This window comes from Dysidea avara, chromosome 9, assembly GCF_963678975.1.
Source record: "Dysidea avara chromosome 9, odDysAvar1.4, whole genome shotgun sequence".
NCBI classification, from domain to species: domain Eukaryota; kingdom Metazoa; phylum Porifera; class Demospongiae; order Dictyoceratida; family Dysideidae; genus Dysidea; species Dysidea avara.
In genome coordinates, this window is record NC_089280.1 from 9,449,552 (window position 1) to 9,464,533 (window position 14,982).

The 14,982-nt window shown below is 37.0% G+C and overlaps 1 protein-coding gene across 1 annotated transcript; it reads left to right on the top strand.

Annotated features, from left to right (window-relative positions):
* The first annotated feature begins 364 nt into the window (after positions 1-364).
* On the top strand, positions 365-12,768 carry LOC136266031 (solute carrier family 15 member 4-like). Its single transcript, XM_066060996.1, has 3 exons — positions 365-1,437; positions 9,832-10,343; positions 12,234-12,768. Exons 1-2 carry the CDS (start codon positions 430-432, stop codon positions 10,321-10,323), a joined length of 1,500 nt encoding a protein of 499 aa, XP_065917068.1. The 5' UTR covers positions 365-429; the 3' UTR covers positions 10,324-10,343; positions 12,234-12,768.
* Positions 12,769-14,982: the final 2,214 nt, after the last annotated feature.

Below are 14,982 nucleotides of genomic sequence, written 5' to 3' on the forward strand. Positions count from 1 at the left end.
TTGGCATGTGGAGCATGCTCTGTATAGGGGCACACTCCCTACAGAAAAAAAATTGCACGTTTAGCCTTTTGAACTTAGTAATTAACCCACAGTCGAGCTGGCGGCTATAACTAAGTCAGTATAGCTACTTAATTGGACACAGCTTTCCATACTGAAGCAGCTATACCAGTTTATTTTTAATATTATTGTTACTGAGCAGACAGCACAGCTGATATGCTCAGGAAAAAAAGCAATCATAACAGTTTAGAAATAGCTATAGCTTAAAGAGCCTATTCACAAGCATACATACTGTAACCAATACTAACCATGTGATATACCACTGTCACATGCGGGAAATATGGGGGACTTGCCTAATGAATTCTAATTGTTTCAGGAGTGTTTATATCGGTGAAGCAGCGCAATAGATATACGAAGGTCGTTCCGCTCACAATGGCAACAATACAAGATACTGTGGATGACCCCTCGAATAGTGAACAATTAACGCTAGTGAATTATAGAGAGTACAACTACCAAAGATCGTTTTGGCGTCGCTCTTGCATTGTCAGACCTATGCCTCGTGGAAAAAGAGTCTACCTCGTACTTCTGCAGTTCATTTTGCTTGAAATAGTGTCCTATACCACTGAACTGTACTTAATCAATCGATGGGTTCCTTACCTGACTGTGCAGAAGTGGAAGGATAGCACAATATCTGTGCAATTACCACTGCTTTCACTATTTTTACTACTACGATCACTGCACTTTTTATTTTGTCTACCAATGGGATTTTTAGCTGACAAATATTTTGGAAGAGCAAAGGTGTTGATTTGTAGTTGGCTATTACTGTTTATAATACAGTGTTTGTTTACTATGCACGTTACAATGTTTGAATCGGATTCTGCACAATATCTATCGGGGGTGGGTTATGTTACCATCACTGTCGTAATTTGTGCCATACACGCAGTAGGTCTGGCAGGCGTTCATGTAAACCTCATTCCATATGGTGTTGACCAGTTAACTGGAGCTTTTGCTGATGAACTTAGTTCATATTTCCACTGGTACTACTGGTGTAGATATGTTGGGATTTTCTTTGTCAACACATTCAATACCATCCTGCTTTCGTTTGTTAATGCTGGTTTCATTCATTTGATAGCTACTGTTTCATGTACTATTGCTTTAGTGATAAATCTGTTAGGACGTGGATGGTTTACTAAAGCAGGTACCATTGGAAATCCTATTTCTTTGATATTTCGTGTGCTAAAGTATGCAGCTACAGCAAAAAAATCTGTGGAAAGAAGTGCATTTTCTTATGATGGGAGACCAGAGCCTTCAAGACTTGACCTTGTGAAGCGTACACATTTTGGTTGCATTAATGATGAGAAAGTTGAAGATGTAAAGATATTCTTTAGGATACTTGGAATTCTATTTTCTTTGATTGGATTTTTTTGTGTCTCAGTTTTGGTAAGTTAAAACAGCATATGCATACCTTAAGGTGACTAAATTTTGTGATATACTAAATTTAGCAATTTTAACGACTGGTTTTTCACTAAATTTAGCACACACTAAGCCTGCAAAATGTATGGTTAATTAATTACATCAATTCACAAATTCATAAAATCACAAAATTTTGTATGTGTGAATTTAGCCAATATATTAATTCACTAAATTTAGTGTATCACTAAATTTAGTCACCTTATGGTGTTATTGTTATAAATAACAGGACGTATGGTACATAATTTCTTTGTTACATGTGCTAGATTTGAGGTGTACGGTGGCCCTAAAGGTCATGCATGTGCCAATAGTTAAGTGACAACATCTATACAACAATCAACAATAGCCATGCGATAACTATGCAATGGTAGACAATAATTATGCAACAGTAGACAATAATTACATGATGATAGATTACCTAGTGATGCAATGATTGACAATAATTACACGACAATGATGATGAGATGATCGCGTAATCAATGATAATTTGTCTTTTTGTCTTTTATAAATTAGGTTTAGAGATCAGGGAGGATGGGAGTGCCATTAGGGCCGGAATTTAAAAATATATATATATATAAATGATGATTTTGCTATGACGATCACTGGCTGCATGTTGCTGCTGCTGCTGCTGCTCCTGCTCCTCCTCCTCCTCCTGTTAATTATTGTTGTCGCTCTTTGTAGCTTGCTTGTTGCATCTTACTGTTCAAGTGCTGCATCTTGTAGCACCACCAGGAAACTACAAACAACAACAGCAAGCTGGTACAAGGAGAGGAACAATGGCAGCGACGGCAGCAGCAGCAATGGTGGATCTAGAAATTTTCAGAGATGGTTTCAGGTTACACTCAACTTCAGCCTAGCGTAAGTTGAAGACCAAAAAAAAGTTACTACCTGCTGTTGAACGACACCGCTGTTGAAAAGTATGAAGCTCCGCCAGTAGAAAAGCTCCTAATATAATACACTATGTATAACTCTTGTTGATTTTATCACCTACACAACGAGTCGTAAATAAATTAGTGGTGTGTGCTATTTTTAGAGGGGGTTTCAGCTGAAACCATTGCAACCCCCTGTAGTCTGCCACTGAGTAGGGTGGGGTCTATTCTATAGAGCAGAACGGAATGATGGACCAAACCACGGATAGGCTTGAGCCTATTATGCTCAAAATATTACCTATTATTCTTTCCAGAATTTCCCAAAATTTTCACCTTTCATTCTTGTGTCTAGCCTATTATTCCAAAATAATTCTCAATTAGTTTCTGTAGCTAGTCATGATCTGACTGCTCTATTAGAGTATTTGAGCGTTCTATTAGAGTATATCGATCTTTTAAAGGCTTTCAGCTCCTTTTCAGCCAGCACTCGTATAATTACATCAGCTATATATCACTTTTAGTAGCTTAACTCTTTCTTCTAGCTAATCAAGAATAGACATGCCCTTTAATTCCACTGATTATTCCCGTGGACATCCAATAATTCTAAAATTATGCCTTTAATCATCCTATTATTCCGGAATTATTCTCACGAAATTGGTGATCTATTATTCTCAAAATTATGCCGGCATAATAGGCGCAAGCCTAACCACGGAACAGAATGCTTTCTCAAATTGAAGCTTGCAACCTGCCATTGCTGAAACTGCCTTTACAAGTTATCAGTAGCACCTCCAGCAGGTGATTAAACATAAGATAAAAACAATTAAAGGATTAATTGTGGGTTCTTGTTGGTTGTCATTAGTAACAAAATATTAATTGTGGGATTAGCTGTCTGAGAGATGTTCATCCATGCTTCATCTACTGATATATCAAGAAGGGTATTTTACGGTTTTGTCTTGCCAGGGATCCAGCCACCTGTGTTTCAGGTAGTTGTGTACCCCTGAGTCTAGGCCCCCCTTACCTTGTACATTGCTATTCCTGTATGTTGTCATTATCATGACATTCACTACTACTTGTTGTTACCAAAGTTAATAGTATGTGAGCTGTTTTGACTTTAGAAAACAGTCTGGGCTGGCTATTCAAGTCATAAATCAGTATACTAAATGTACAGTATACTACAAATAAAGCAAGCAGGAAGACACTGGTGACAGGAAAGAGCTAGCTGAATTAGCTAAAACTCGATGAATTCTGTGCAGTGTGTGAGGAGCAAATATTTCGGCAGAAACCACAAGGAAGCTATATTCTGCAAACATCATTAAAGTGCATGCTTGGAGGTATTAACAGCTGGTGCAGTGGACTAATGCCAGATGTATTCAGTAGTGAGCTGACTTTTTCTGGTGCACAAATTCAAAGACGAGTCTAACTGCTATCCCTAAATGCCAAAATTCCAGGAACAACCAGATCTCAATTAAGCCTTCCATGCATCTGAAACCATGCCCATAGCCACCAGGCAAATGTGATTTGGACCAAGATGTATGTGTGTTTCAATGTATGTAGTCAGACCTGAAATGGAACACTCACATTAATTATATACCACCTAGGATTTCTTAAGTGTAACATTCATATGCTTCACTTCATACAAAACAGTTTAAATTTGTTCGTCTATTTTCAAGTGATTCCCAGTCCAGCTTGTCCATGAAATTACAATGGGATAACATGCATTTCTTACAAAGCAGGCTGGATCTACTCTATAGTTGAGATTTCGAGGTAGACTGCCAATGTACCAACACTGTTGTAGCATATTTTAGTGGAGGACAAATGAATACAGCAATGCATCTAGATTATTTATGTATATTAAATCTATAATTCACCTTATTGTAATTGTTCTAATTTTATTGATTTGTCTGTATGTTTTCTTCATTTTCCTTTGAGGTTGTACAGTATAGGTAAATAAAAATAAAGTTTTCTCCCATCTTATTCAGTCTAGGATTTCTCTTGACTTAATTATTTGAATACAGGCTTAAAATTGAGATAATATAAAGAAAGTGAATTAATAAAATACAGTCAGTGTGCTTTTGGATTTTGTCTCCAACCTCAACCAAATTTTCACGAATCTCATCATTGGTCGTCTGAACATTCTGAAAGTGATACCTCACGCAATCAATCATATATTCTGTTTATTAGATTGAATAAAATCATGATCAACTAGCCTTTTCCTGTCACCAGTAACTTTCTGGTTAATTCTTTGTGGATATTATGCTCTGAAACTGAAGAAATTGAGTGGTCATCTAAACAATTTATCTTGTCAAGATCAGCAGAACCAACTGACATCCAATCAGCTACTATATATTGTAGTAACAAAACTTGCCTTGGTCATGCAATAAATAAATCAAAGAGACATGCTTGATATATCAGGTAGGAGAACAATCACTGCATCAGACAGCTATTAATATTCTATTACTATCCTATTCCATTTTCCACTGATAAAATGCAGTTGATAGCCAAGCTGCAAGTTGTGATTTAGAAAGCATTCCATTCTGTAGAATAGACCCCATCCTGGATCCAACCATAGGATTCAACTCACTACTGAGATATCTGGCATTAGTCCACTACACTGTTAATGAATCACTGATGTTTACAATATAGCCCCCTTGTGGTATCTGAATGTTTGCTCTTCACACACTGCACAAAATTCCTTTGGATTCTGCTTAGATTAAGTTGATTCAGCTTGTCACCATACAGACATACTGGTTTCCTTTTGTAGTGTAGCTACATCAAGTACTGATTTATGCTGATTAGAAAGGACTGTACATTCTAAAGTCAAAGTATAGAAAAAAACAACTCACATACTAGTAAAAACAAGTCATGCTTTTTCAGTTCCCTTCTCGACACATCCGAAGATGAACACACTGAGTTAGCTAATCCCAGTACTTTGTTACTAATGACAACCAACAAGAACCCACAATCGATCCTTAAATTGTTTCTATCTTTCTTGGGGAACGTTTGATTACCTGCTAGAGGTGACACCGATATAACTTGTACAGCAATGGTAAGCTGCAAGCTTCAATTTGACAAAGTATTCCGTTCCATAGTTGAGTCCATTATTCCATTCTGTTCCATAGAATAGACTCCACCACTGAGTAGCAGCAGCAGTAGCAACAACAACAACTACAGCAGCAGCAATAACAAATTTCAACTTCAGACTGGCCAAGTAGCTAACAACATGTAGCCAGTAATAAATTATCAATTTTTGCCTCAAAAACATAAATAAAAGTGTAATAACAGCATAAATACAAAGTACAGAGCAAGCAGATTACAACATTAGATTAAGAATTGAGTTTCTGATTGGATCAGGTCTACCGGAGCACACTTGATGTAATGGCCTTGAGAAGACTGGGCCCCTCTAATACACTGTATAGCTGATTGAAGCAAGCAAAACGATAAACAAAACTTAACCCATCCCAACACTGAAGCGTAAGGCTCCTTCCATTTTTTGGACAACAGGCTAGCCAATCTCTTGCAAAATATCATGGCCTCTCGACCCATACCTCCAGTTGCAGAGAACGCTAATGGGGTAATAGTACTGTTCTCCACTTCACGGATGTGTGACTCATAAGCCCTCTTCGTAATAGCCTCGTTTTCTCGTGTGTTTTTTTTGCCTCAAAAACATAAACAAAAATTGTACTAACAGCATAAATACAAAGTACAGAGCAAACAGATTACAACATTAGATTAAGAATTGAGTTTCTGATTGGATCAGGTCCACCTTGATGTAATGGCCTTGAGAAGACCAGGCCCCTCTGATACACTGTATAGCTGATTGAAGCAAGCAAAACGATAAACAACACCTAACCCATCCCAACACTGAAGTGTAAGGTTTTTTCCATTTTTTGGACAACAGGCTAGTCAATCTCTTGTAAAATATCGTGGCCTCTTGACCCATACCTCCGGTTGTAGAGAACACTAATGGGCTGGGGTAAAAATACTGTACTCCACTTCACAGATGCATGACTCATAAACTCTCTTCTTAATAGCCTCGTGATAAAGTATCATTGATTGCGCGATCATCTCGTCGTGTGATTATTGTCGATCATTGCATCTTCACTATTGTCGCATAGGTAATTGTCTATCATCGCATAATTATTGTCTACTGTTGCGTAGTTATCTTCTACCTTCACATGGATATTGTCGATCATCACATAGTTGTTGTCGCTTAGATATTGGCACATGGCGTGACCTTTAGGGCCACCGTTGAGCAATATAAATTTTCTGTGGCGATATTATTAAATATTTAGTATTTTGATGTGCCAATATACATATATATAGCTTTTGGGTGTATTGTTTCATTTGGAGTTCTTTTCTCTTTATAGTATTGCTGCTCTTAATACTTTGCCACCCCCTTTTCTTCCTGGGATTGGTTTTGCCCCTTCTGTAAACAGTCTTGTCTCCTGCTTGAACTTAATTGTTACTATCAGATGCTAGAACATAAGAGTGTCTAGATTCAATGGAATGGAATGGTGGAATGGACTGGAATAGTGGACTGGAATGGAATGCTGAATTGGATAACTTCACCTAATGGTCACCTCTTTATAAAGACCAAAGACCACCTTATAGACTGTTGATTGTAATGTGTAAATTACTACTGTCTTGTTGTTTAGAGTTATCCCCAATAGGATGGTCCAATCTAATTATGTGCCACATGCCTAGAAAATCAGAATGATATCTGAGATAGTGATATAGTAAATGATACTCCCATGCAAGGTTGTATAAAAGGGTGTGGCGACTAAAGAAGCTGATATCTGCTGTGGCCAAGAAATGAGTGTTAATACTGGTAACTAACTGTCTATACCTCTCTGCCCAAAACAGCCAAACTGTGAAAAGGGGTGTGGCCCACCAGAGTGAAAAAAAGTTGTGAAATCAAGGTAGTGGGTAGCGACCAAGAAAAGGCTGCTAATGTCAATTTAATGATCACACAGTTGTCATTAAAAATGATTGCATTTGCATCATTTAATTCTTGGCCGCCATCATTGATTTCACAACTTTTTTCACAAGTTGGCTGTTTTGGTATAGATATCACTTCTTTTTGTAATCGCAAGTGCCGAAGCCAGCATAGACCAGCTTTGAGACTTCTTTAACTTTTTTCTCTTTACTATAGAAATCAGCAAAAAAGAAATAGACTATTGTTGGTGTAGAACTATATGCCGGTTCTTAATAATATTTGAAACTGAATGGGTAGTACTGATCATGAGGGTTTGGATTTTTCTGACCAAAAATATCACCAGCTTCACAATACTATCCTGGTGCTTTGGCAGTATTGTTTAGGTATAACCAAGCCCAAAAGTGCTTTCTGTATGCTTCCAATAGGTAGCTACGAAATTATTATTCAATGAAATTTTGAAATTTTCTACTGACTGACTAACTCCCTGTAATCAAGTCACCCTGTAGATAGATCAACTGCAATCTGTAGAGAGTCCAGCTACAAACAGGTCACCACAGCCACAAAAAAGTCACCCTGTAGAAGTTTCAGCTATGAACAAGTCACCCTGTAGAGTGCAGCTTTGTTACACATCACCCTATGGAAAGGTCAGCTACAATTAAGTCATCATGTAGAGAGTTCAGTTACTAACAAGTCACCCTGTAGAACATTCAAACATGCGAAAAGTCACAGTTCAGCTACATATAACACCCTGTACATAACAAGTCACCCTAATTGCTACAAGTATAAGTTAGATTAGAGACTAGAGAAAGGGAAACAAGGGAGGTTGCGTACACCTGCAGATATAGCTACTAGTGAATATTTAATCACTACTTCAGTCTATACCCATGACTGAATTAGGGATTAAATGTTCACTAGTATATCTGCAGGTGCAGGCGACTTCCCTTGTTTCCCAATTTTTTTCTATTATAACTCCTTATACTAGTTTGTTTACTTTTCTTGTAGCATTATTATGACTGGTGAACCTGCACATACCACACCAAAGAAAAGGATGGTGCCAGAGTTAATGTTTTTGTCTGAACATGCACCCCAGCTATCAATTATTGACTCAAAAGTGAAGTGGCCATTACGTTTCACTTTCAGCTATGTTCAGCCCATTACACAACACTACAAATGAAGAACAGCAGGAGAAGTGCCTCTGCAATCAATCAAGCTACCACAAAAATACGGACAGTTCATGTGCCCAAACTATCATTTACTGACTCGAAAGTCAAGTGGTCATTATGCTTTGCTTTTGCCTATTTTCAGCCCATTACACACCGTTACAAACAGATGCCTCTGTAATCAATCCATGCAGTCACCACGGAAAATATGGACAATTCCCATTTATAAATGGGAAGCCATCTATTGTGCCACCGCAAATTGACGAAGCCATCTATTGTGCTACCGCAAATCAAGCTTAAAAACAGTGATGGTAAAGTTACATTTTACCACAATGTAAACAAACACATTCACACCTCAGATCGAAGGAATTCTTTATGCTACAAATGTGATGTAGCACACTTAGCAGTGCAACATTCAGATGTCACACTGAACAACTCGTTACTGCATTCCACAAACTGTACAGTGTTAATGCTACTAACTAATGTATGTGCGCACCCTCAGGTACGTACTCGCTGTCGGGTGCTGCACGCCCTCGGGAATCATGCGTACATATCAGGCAGTGCATCCCCACCAGTGTTACAACCATTACATAACTCACGTTTACCCCATAAGACAAAGATATTCCTACTCTCCATGAATAGGTGAATCCACTCTGCTATCGTACAGTACGATAGTTACTGTATAGTAGGGACCACAAAGGAGTAGGCGTGGCCCACAAAATAATATCACCTATGTCTAATTTGAGGCATTATATGAAAGCACTGAAGTTACAGCTTTTGGTAGCTAAGTTTTGCATTGAAATTCAGCAGGTTTGCAGGTCACAGTTTGTATGAAAGATCAAGATACTCTAGTAGAACAGTAGGAGCATGCAATAAAATTATGGCAAGCAGACGTAGCTAGCTACATAACTTTCATTAATAAACACCTTACTAGAGGTGCACCAATATGGAAATTTTCCAATATATCGATAACCGATAATTATATTGGCTACAAAATTACCAATTCCGATATCTGAAAATAAAAGGTTTTCAGTATGGACACTACAATAAATGTTAAAAAATGTGGCAAAAAGCTTAAAAGGTGGTCACTTAAACCTATTTAAAGAAAAAACAAAGAATTGTGAAAAGGTGATGATAAAAGGGTGTGCAAAAAAGAAAAAAAAAGTGTGATCAACTCAGGATTTGAACCCTGGCCATCATGAATACCTCTACAGTTTGAGCCTCACGCTTTAACCATTGTACTACCAAGTCAACTATAGCATATTTTGAACAATTATAGTACTTTTGTGTAATATCTACTAAAAAATCAATTTTCACCGATACTGATATTGATATCGGTGCACCTCTACATCTTACATAAGTTTTTGTTTATTAAAAACCGCTGTTTTATGTTGTTTCTTAGTTATACAGTGTCTACATTGTGCAAGTGGCTCACATGAAGTTTCCTCAAGATTCGCTTCTTACCAGCACCACATCCTATACATGTGTTAATAACAGTCAAACATTCATCAGAGATGTTTGTGAACTTTATTTCTCACCTCAATTAATGCTGGGTATTACTGTGTTGTCACTACTGATCCTTATTCCAATATTGGATAGAATAATTTATCCCATACCATGTTGTCAGTTGGTGGGAACAATGTTCAACAGAATCACAGTAGGGATGTGTTTGAGTATGGTGAGTATTGTGTGTGCTTTAGCTCTGGAAGTATGGAGACATGAAGAATTCAGTGATACCGTAACACTAGTTAACACTGTCAGGGTTCCTGATTACTATAGTTATGATAAAAATTTGACAGACTCTACCAGTAATTCTGCCCAAACTGTATTATGTTGCTTCAAACATTGGTGTATCTATGGTCATACCACAATTCATTTTTCATGGAGTTGCTGATGCATTTTCAAAACCTACATGTAAGTTTTGTAGTACAGGACTGATTATGGTATTGTATGTGACACCCTGGCCTATTTACATTACAGAGTTGCTTCCACTATCAAATGTAGTTCTAAGTTCCCAATTTACACTACAATATGCTGTGTTCTTAATTGAGATACCTTTCTGCACAAGTAATCATGCATCTTAAAAATTATGGCCCATTTTCAATCAGAGCCAGAACCCACAGATTTTGAGCGGTTAGTCCACCCATGGACTACAATGGAGGTCATACAGTTGTTAAAAAAATTTAATCTGATATAATAAAATCAGTGACTGTTACAGTATGATACACAACAGCATGTGCTTTGCAAATACAGCATGCGTAAACATACAAAGTTCGGGAATCTGGAAGCATGCTCCCTCAAGGATATTTTTGAAAATAGATACTACAAAATGGGTAGTATCCTGCTTTTTGTTAACATCAAGGATATATCCTGGTAATCTTGTGCTACAGTACCAATTAATTACATTTCATGTCTAGTGATAAAAGAATTCTGAAAGTGAAAATCTTTGAGATTTGGGGGGAAGGCCTGGGTGCTTCCTCTGGAGCACGTTTGAAGGAGATGATGCCTACACAAAATATGCCCTGAGACAGTAACAGTAAAAATGTGCTGTTTGTGCATCTAACAAGTTACACACTGCTGTTTATGCAGCTTATAGAAACCATAAACCTATTGCAATAATCTTCACTTCCAGACAACATACTAACAGCCAATTTCAACTTCCTAGCACACAGGAACCCTCCATACTTGAGTCCCTTAGTTGGCAATACTTTCTTCCAGGTATACACAGAGTTGAGGTAGTTACTCTAAAAATGGAACTCGTACATATTACTAGTTACTTCCATACAATGTAATGTGTTACAGTTACATATTACTCCCAGAAAAAAAAGTAACGAGTTACATATTACATGTTACTCTGAGGGCTGTAACTAGTAATATTACATTTGTTCATTACAAGCTTTAAACTAAGCCCAACCTTCTAAATACAGGCTCCCAGCCTACAACTACAAGAGACACGAGTAAGTACAATTTCTGGATATAATATCCGTTATATATTACTTGTTACTTTGTCATGTAATACGTTATATTACTTTCATAGTTTCTACATAAGTAATATTATTATATAACGCGTTACAAATGTAACTCTTTAACCCCAACTCTGGGTATACATTATTCTTGGCAGTCCTCCTGTTGATGGTCAGTAACTTCAAACTTGTACTCTAATATATTTGAGACATCACGTGCCCACAACATGTGACAAATAAACAAAACATCCATAATGTATGTAAGTGTAAGTAGCTACCAGAGAGCTGCAGGGCTGTAAGAGTTGGTGTGATTTTTTTATTTATTCTGCCTCTGAAAGGAGGGCTCATCCAAACCCCCTGGGCTACTCCCTTGATGTATTCTATACAGAATGTTCTATTAGAGTGTCAAAATGACTTCTAAACAAAACAGTGATGCCACGTTTTGTTACATTGTCCATACATTTGGTTTATCCTGGAAAGTGAAAAGGTTTTGCATATTTTTCAATGGGTTTGAATTGCTTCCACTCTCCTCTTATTGACAAACATGATGATATTAAAAAACAATATTGGATGTCCACATTGCTATAATTTTTCTATTATTAACAGCACAGTGTTTTCATAATTAGAATGTCACAACAATAGCGTTTCTGTATACAATGAACCAGGAACAATTCCCAGATTGATTGTAACAGCAATATTCTATTAGAAAACTGTGCCCCTTTTTTTGAGATGTTGTTAATTTGCTACTTTGCAAACTCATTATTGTATACCAACTAGCTTGTATACTAAGCCTCCGTTATAATTATTGTCTAGGATTGTCATTATTGATGTTTTCCTACAGTTGTGGAGTTCATTTATGCCCAGTCACCTGGTTACATGAAAGGACTACTGTTGGGCTGTCTATTTTTCACCGAAGGCTTTGCTGCATTGCTGGGAGCAGCTCTTGTGGGGATACTATCACTGTTCAATAGCCACATATTTAGAACCTTCGGTGCTTGTCATCGTTCACTGTGTGAATGCGATGATCAGTCTAACGGATTTGCCATAGGAATGTATACCATGGTAACAGCTATATCATTGGTTAGCTTTATAGTATTCAGATATGCTGTACACAACTTTGTACGTAGAAAACGAGACAAGGACTTGCAATATTTTGCTGTGTAATATTATATTTTATGTAACTATTATTGTATAGTAGCATTTGAACTGTGTGACAGATATTATAGCTAATAATATTATGTTATACATATTTATATTATTACTGTAGTGTGGCAATTTTTTAGCAGGCAAGCTTGATACTGTAAATTGATGGATACTGATACATTTTGGTACAATACGCATAAATTTTTATCCTATAATATGCTGTATATGAGGGACATGATTGTAATTATTAAATGATTCAACAACTTACAACTTGTTTGTTGCTGTTCCACCCAACACTTAGTGTGGCTTTCCTAGCCAAGAAACAATTGCTACATTATGCATGGTTCCTGTGAATGTGACAATTGAACTACATAATAACAATGCTAATTTCAAGTAGCAATTGTTCAATGGTTACTGCGGGAGATGACATTGACCTCTTTCTATCAGTCATGAAATACATATTTGAAGCTTATCAAATATATTACCGTTTAAAAAAGTGGTCTTTATAAAAGGTGACCATGAAGTTGCCTTATCTATATTTAGAACCTAATTACAATGTAGTCTTTGTATAGAAGTGGTATTTGTACAGAGGTGGTCTTTAAAAGTGACACTAAGTGAGGTTTTACCCTAGGACTGTAAGAATCTAGCTGTTTTGATAAAGTCATGGAATGGATGCTTGGAATCTTATATTATTACAATGTGAGAGGTGGTCTTTGTAAGGAGGGTGGTCTTTCAGCAGACCATGAAATGGTCTTATAAGGTCAGCTATCTTTGAGATATAATTACAATGTGGTCTTTGTATGGAGGTGGTCTTTATAAGAAAGTGGTCTTTAAGAGGTGGCCACTAAACAAGGGTTTCACTCTAGGGTACATTTATATGATAATTTGATTCCATTTCCACTTTATATTTCTATTTTCCATTTCTACTGTTTCCAATTGCCCATTATGATTATCAGTACAAGCCATAAACCAAACAGATAAAGTGTATTCCTTAGGCTCCATCCCTTTTCTTTTGATAGCTAGGACATTATGTCTGAGGAAACTGTGTTATGGTCAGACATGCAGACTACTTGGACGGCAAATGTCCAGTGACCAACTGTTAGCCATATTTGTCTCTGTTACACTGTACATGGGATCATGAACATTACATACATATTGAGCAGCACTCCATTGGACTTTCTCAAGATTGTCTATAAGACATTGTTGCCAAGGTAACCAAACTGTGCAGGCTATTCAAGTTTTGGTCGAACTAGTGCTTTGTATGCTAGTTCAGCTGATGAAATTTTGATGTTCCTTTGTAGTAGGCCTAGCATGCTATTCACTTTCTAATGAACATGTCTGTTTGGTTTGATTGAAATGTGACCCCAAGACATTGACAGTGGTCTGTACATAGCAATAAAGTACCATAAAGTGAGTAATAATTGGGAAGATGTTGTGTTTGGGAGGGGAGAAATGTACACAGCAGCACTTTGTTATGTTAAATTTCATCTGCCATAGTGAAGCCCATTCAGCAATTGAGCTGACATCCTGTTGTAATATATAAGTCAGCATCTTTTGTGGCTAATATTTGTTTGTAGATTTACAGTACATAAAGGGATAGCATATTAGCATTTAAGCAATGGTTATGGCAACAGTGCACATGCACTGGTCAAGAAGAGGTTCAATTTCAGCATACACCTTGGTTGTTGTTACTTATTGTTTGGAAGAGTTGATGGTTGTTCAGTCTATAGGTAGATTTTTAGCCACTTTTACTCCTGAAACATAATTTTGAGACCCCCTCTAGAAGGTAATTTAGCTCTTCTGGCCCATCTTGCTGTTTTCATCCTTTTATTCATGTATATGTGCGTAAAGTACAATTGTACCTGTACTGTAGCTTCTACTAATTTTTAGCTAGCACATTGTAAAATTTTGGAGGGAGTAGAATAAATCTGCCCTAGAGACAGTTAACTAGAATTCAGTCTTTATATACAACTATTTATAACTCTGCAAAAGATTTGGATGTCCTTCATGCTTCATCTGCTGCTTGGCAATTAAAATTCTACATTTTAAAAGTAAACTCCCCCATCTTGGATCCTGTCAAAACCACACTACAAAACTTTTAAATGACACACATATTGGTCAAACTATATAGCCAGCATTAGAATCTGAGTAGCTATTCTGTTCGTTGATCACAACCACACATCCACCGTCTCTGGTACATTGGGACTAATCAGTGAATCTTTCAATTTTTTTGGTTGAAAATTATACTGTACAAGGCCAATACTGGAGTATATGATCTAACTATTTAGAAAGATGGGCAAATAAATGGAAAATGACATTTAATGTTAAAAAATGTGAATTCATCAGAATAACATACAAGAAAAAGCCTATAGTTTACCATTACACTTTGTATGACACTGTTGTGCAGGAGGTGATGCACACCAAGTACCTAGGTCTTACTATTGACT

Excerpts from the sequence above, each read along its gene's own strand:
- LOC136266031 (XM_066060996.1), top strand. The coding sequence starts at position 430 with ATGGCAACAATACAAGATACTGTGGATGACCCCTCGAATAGTGAACAA. Across the intron at positions 1,438-9,831 it reads TTTTTTGTGTCTCAGTTTTG|TTATACAGTGTCTACATTGT; the intron begins GTAAGTTAAAAC and ends GTTGTTTCTTAG.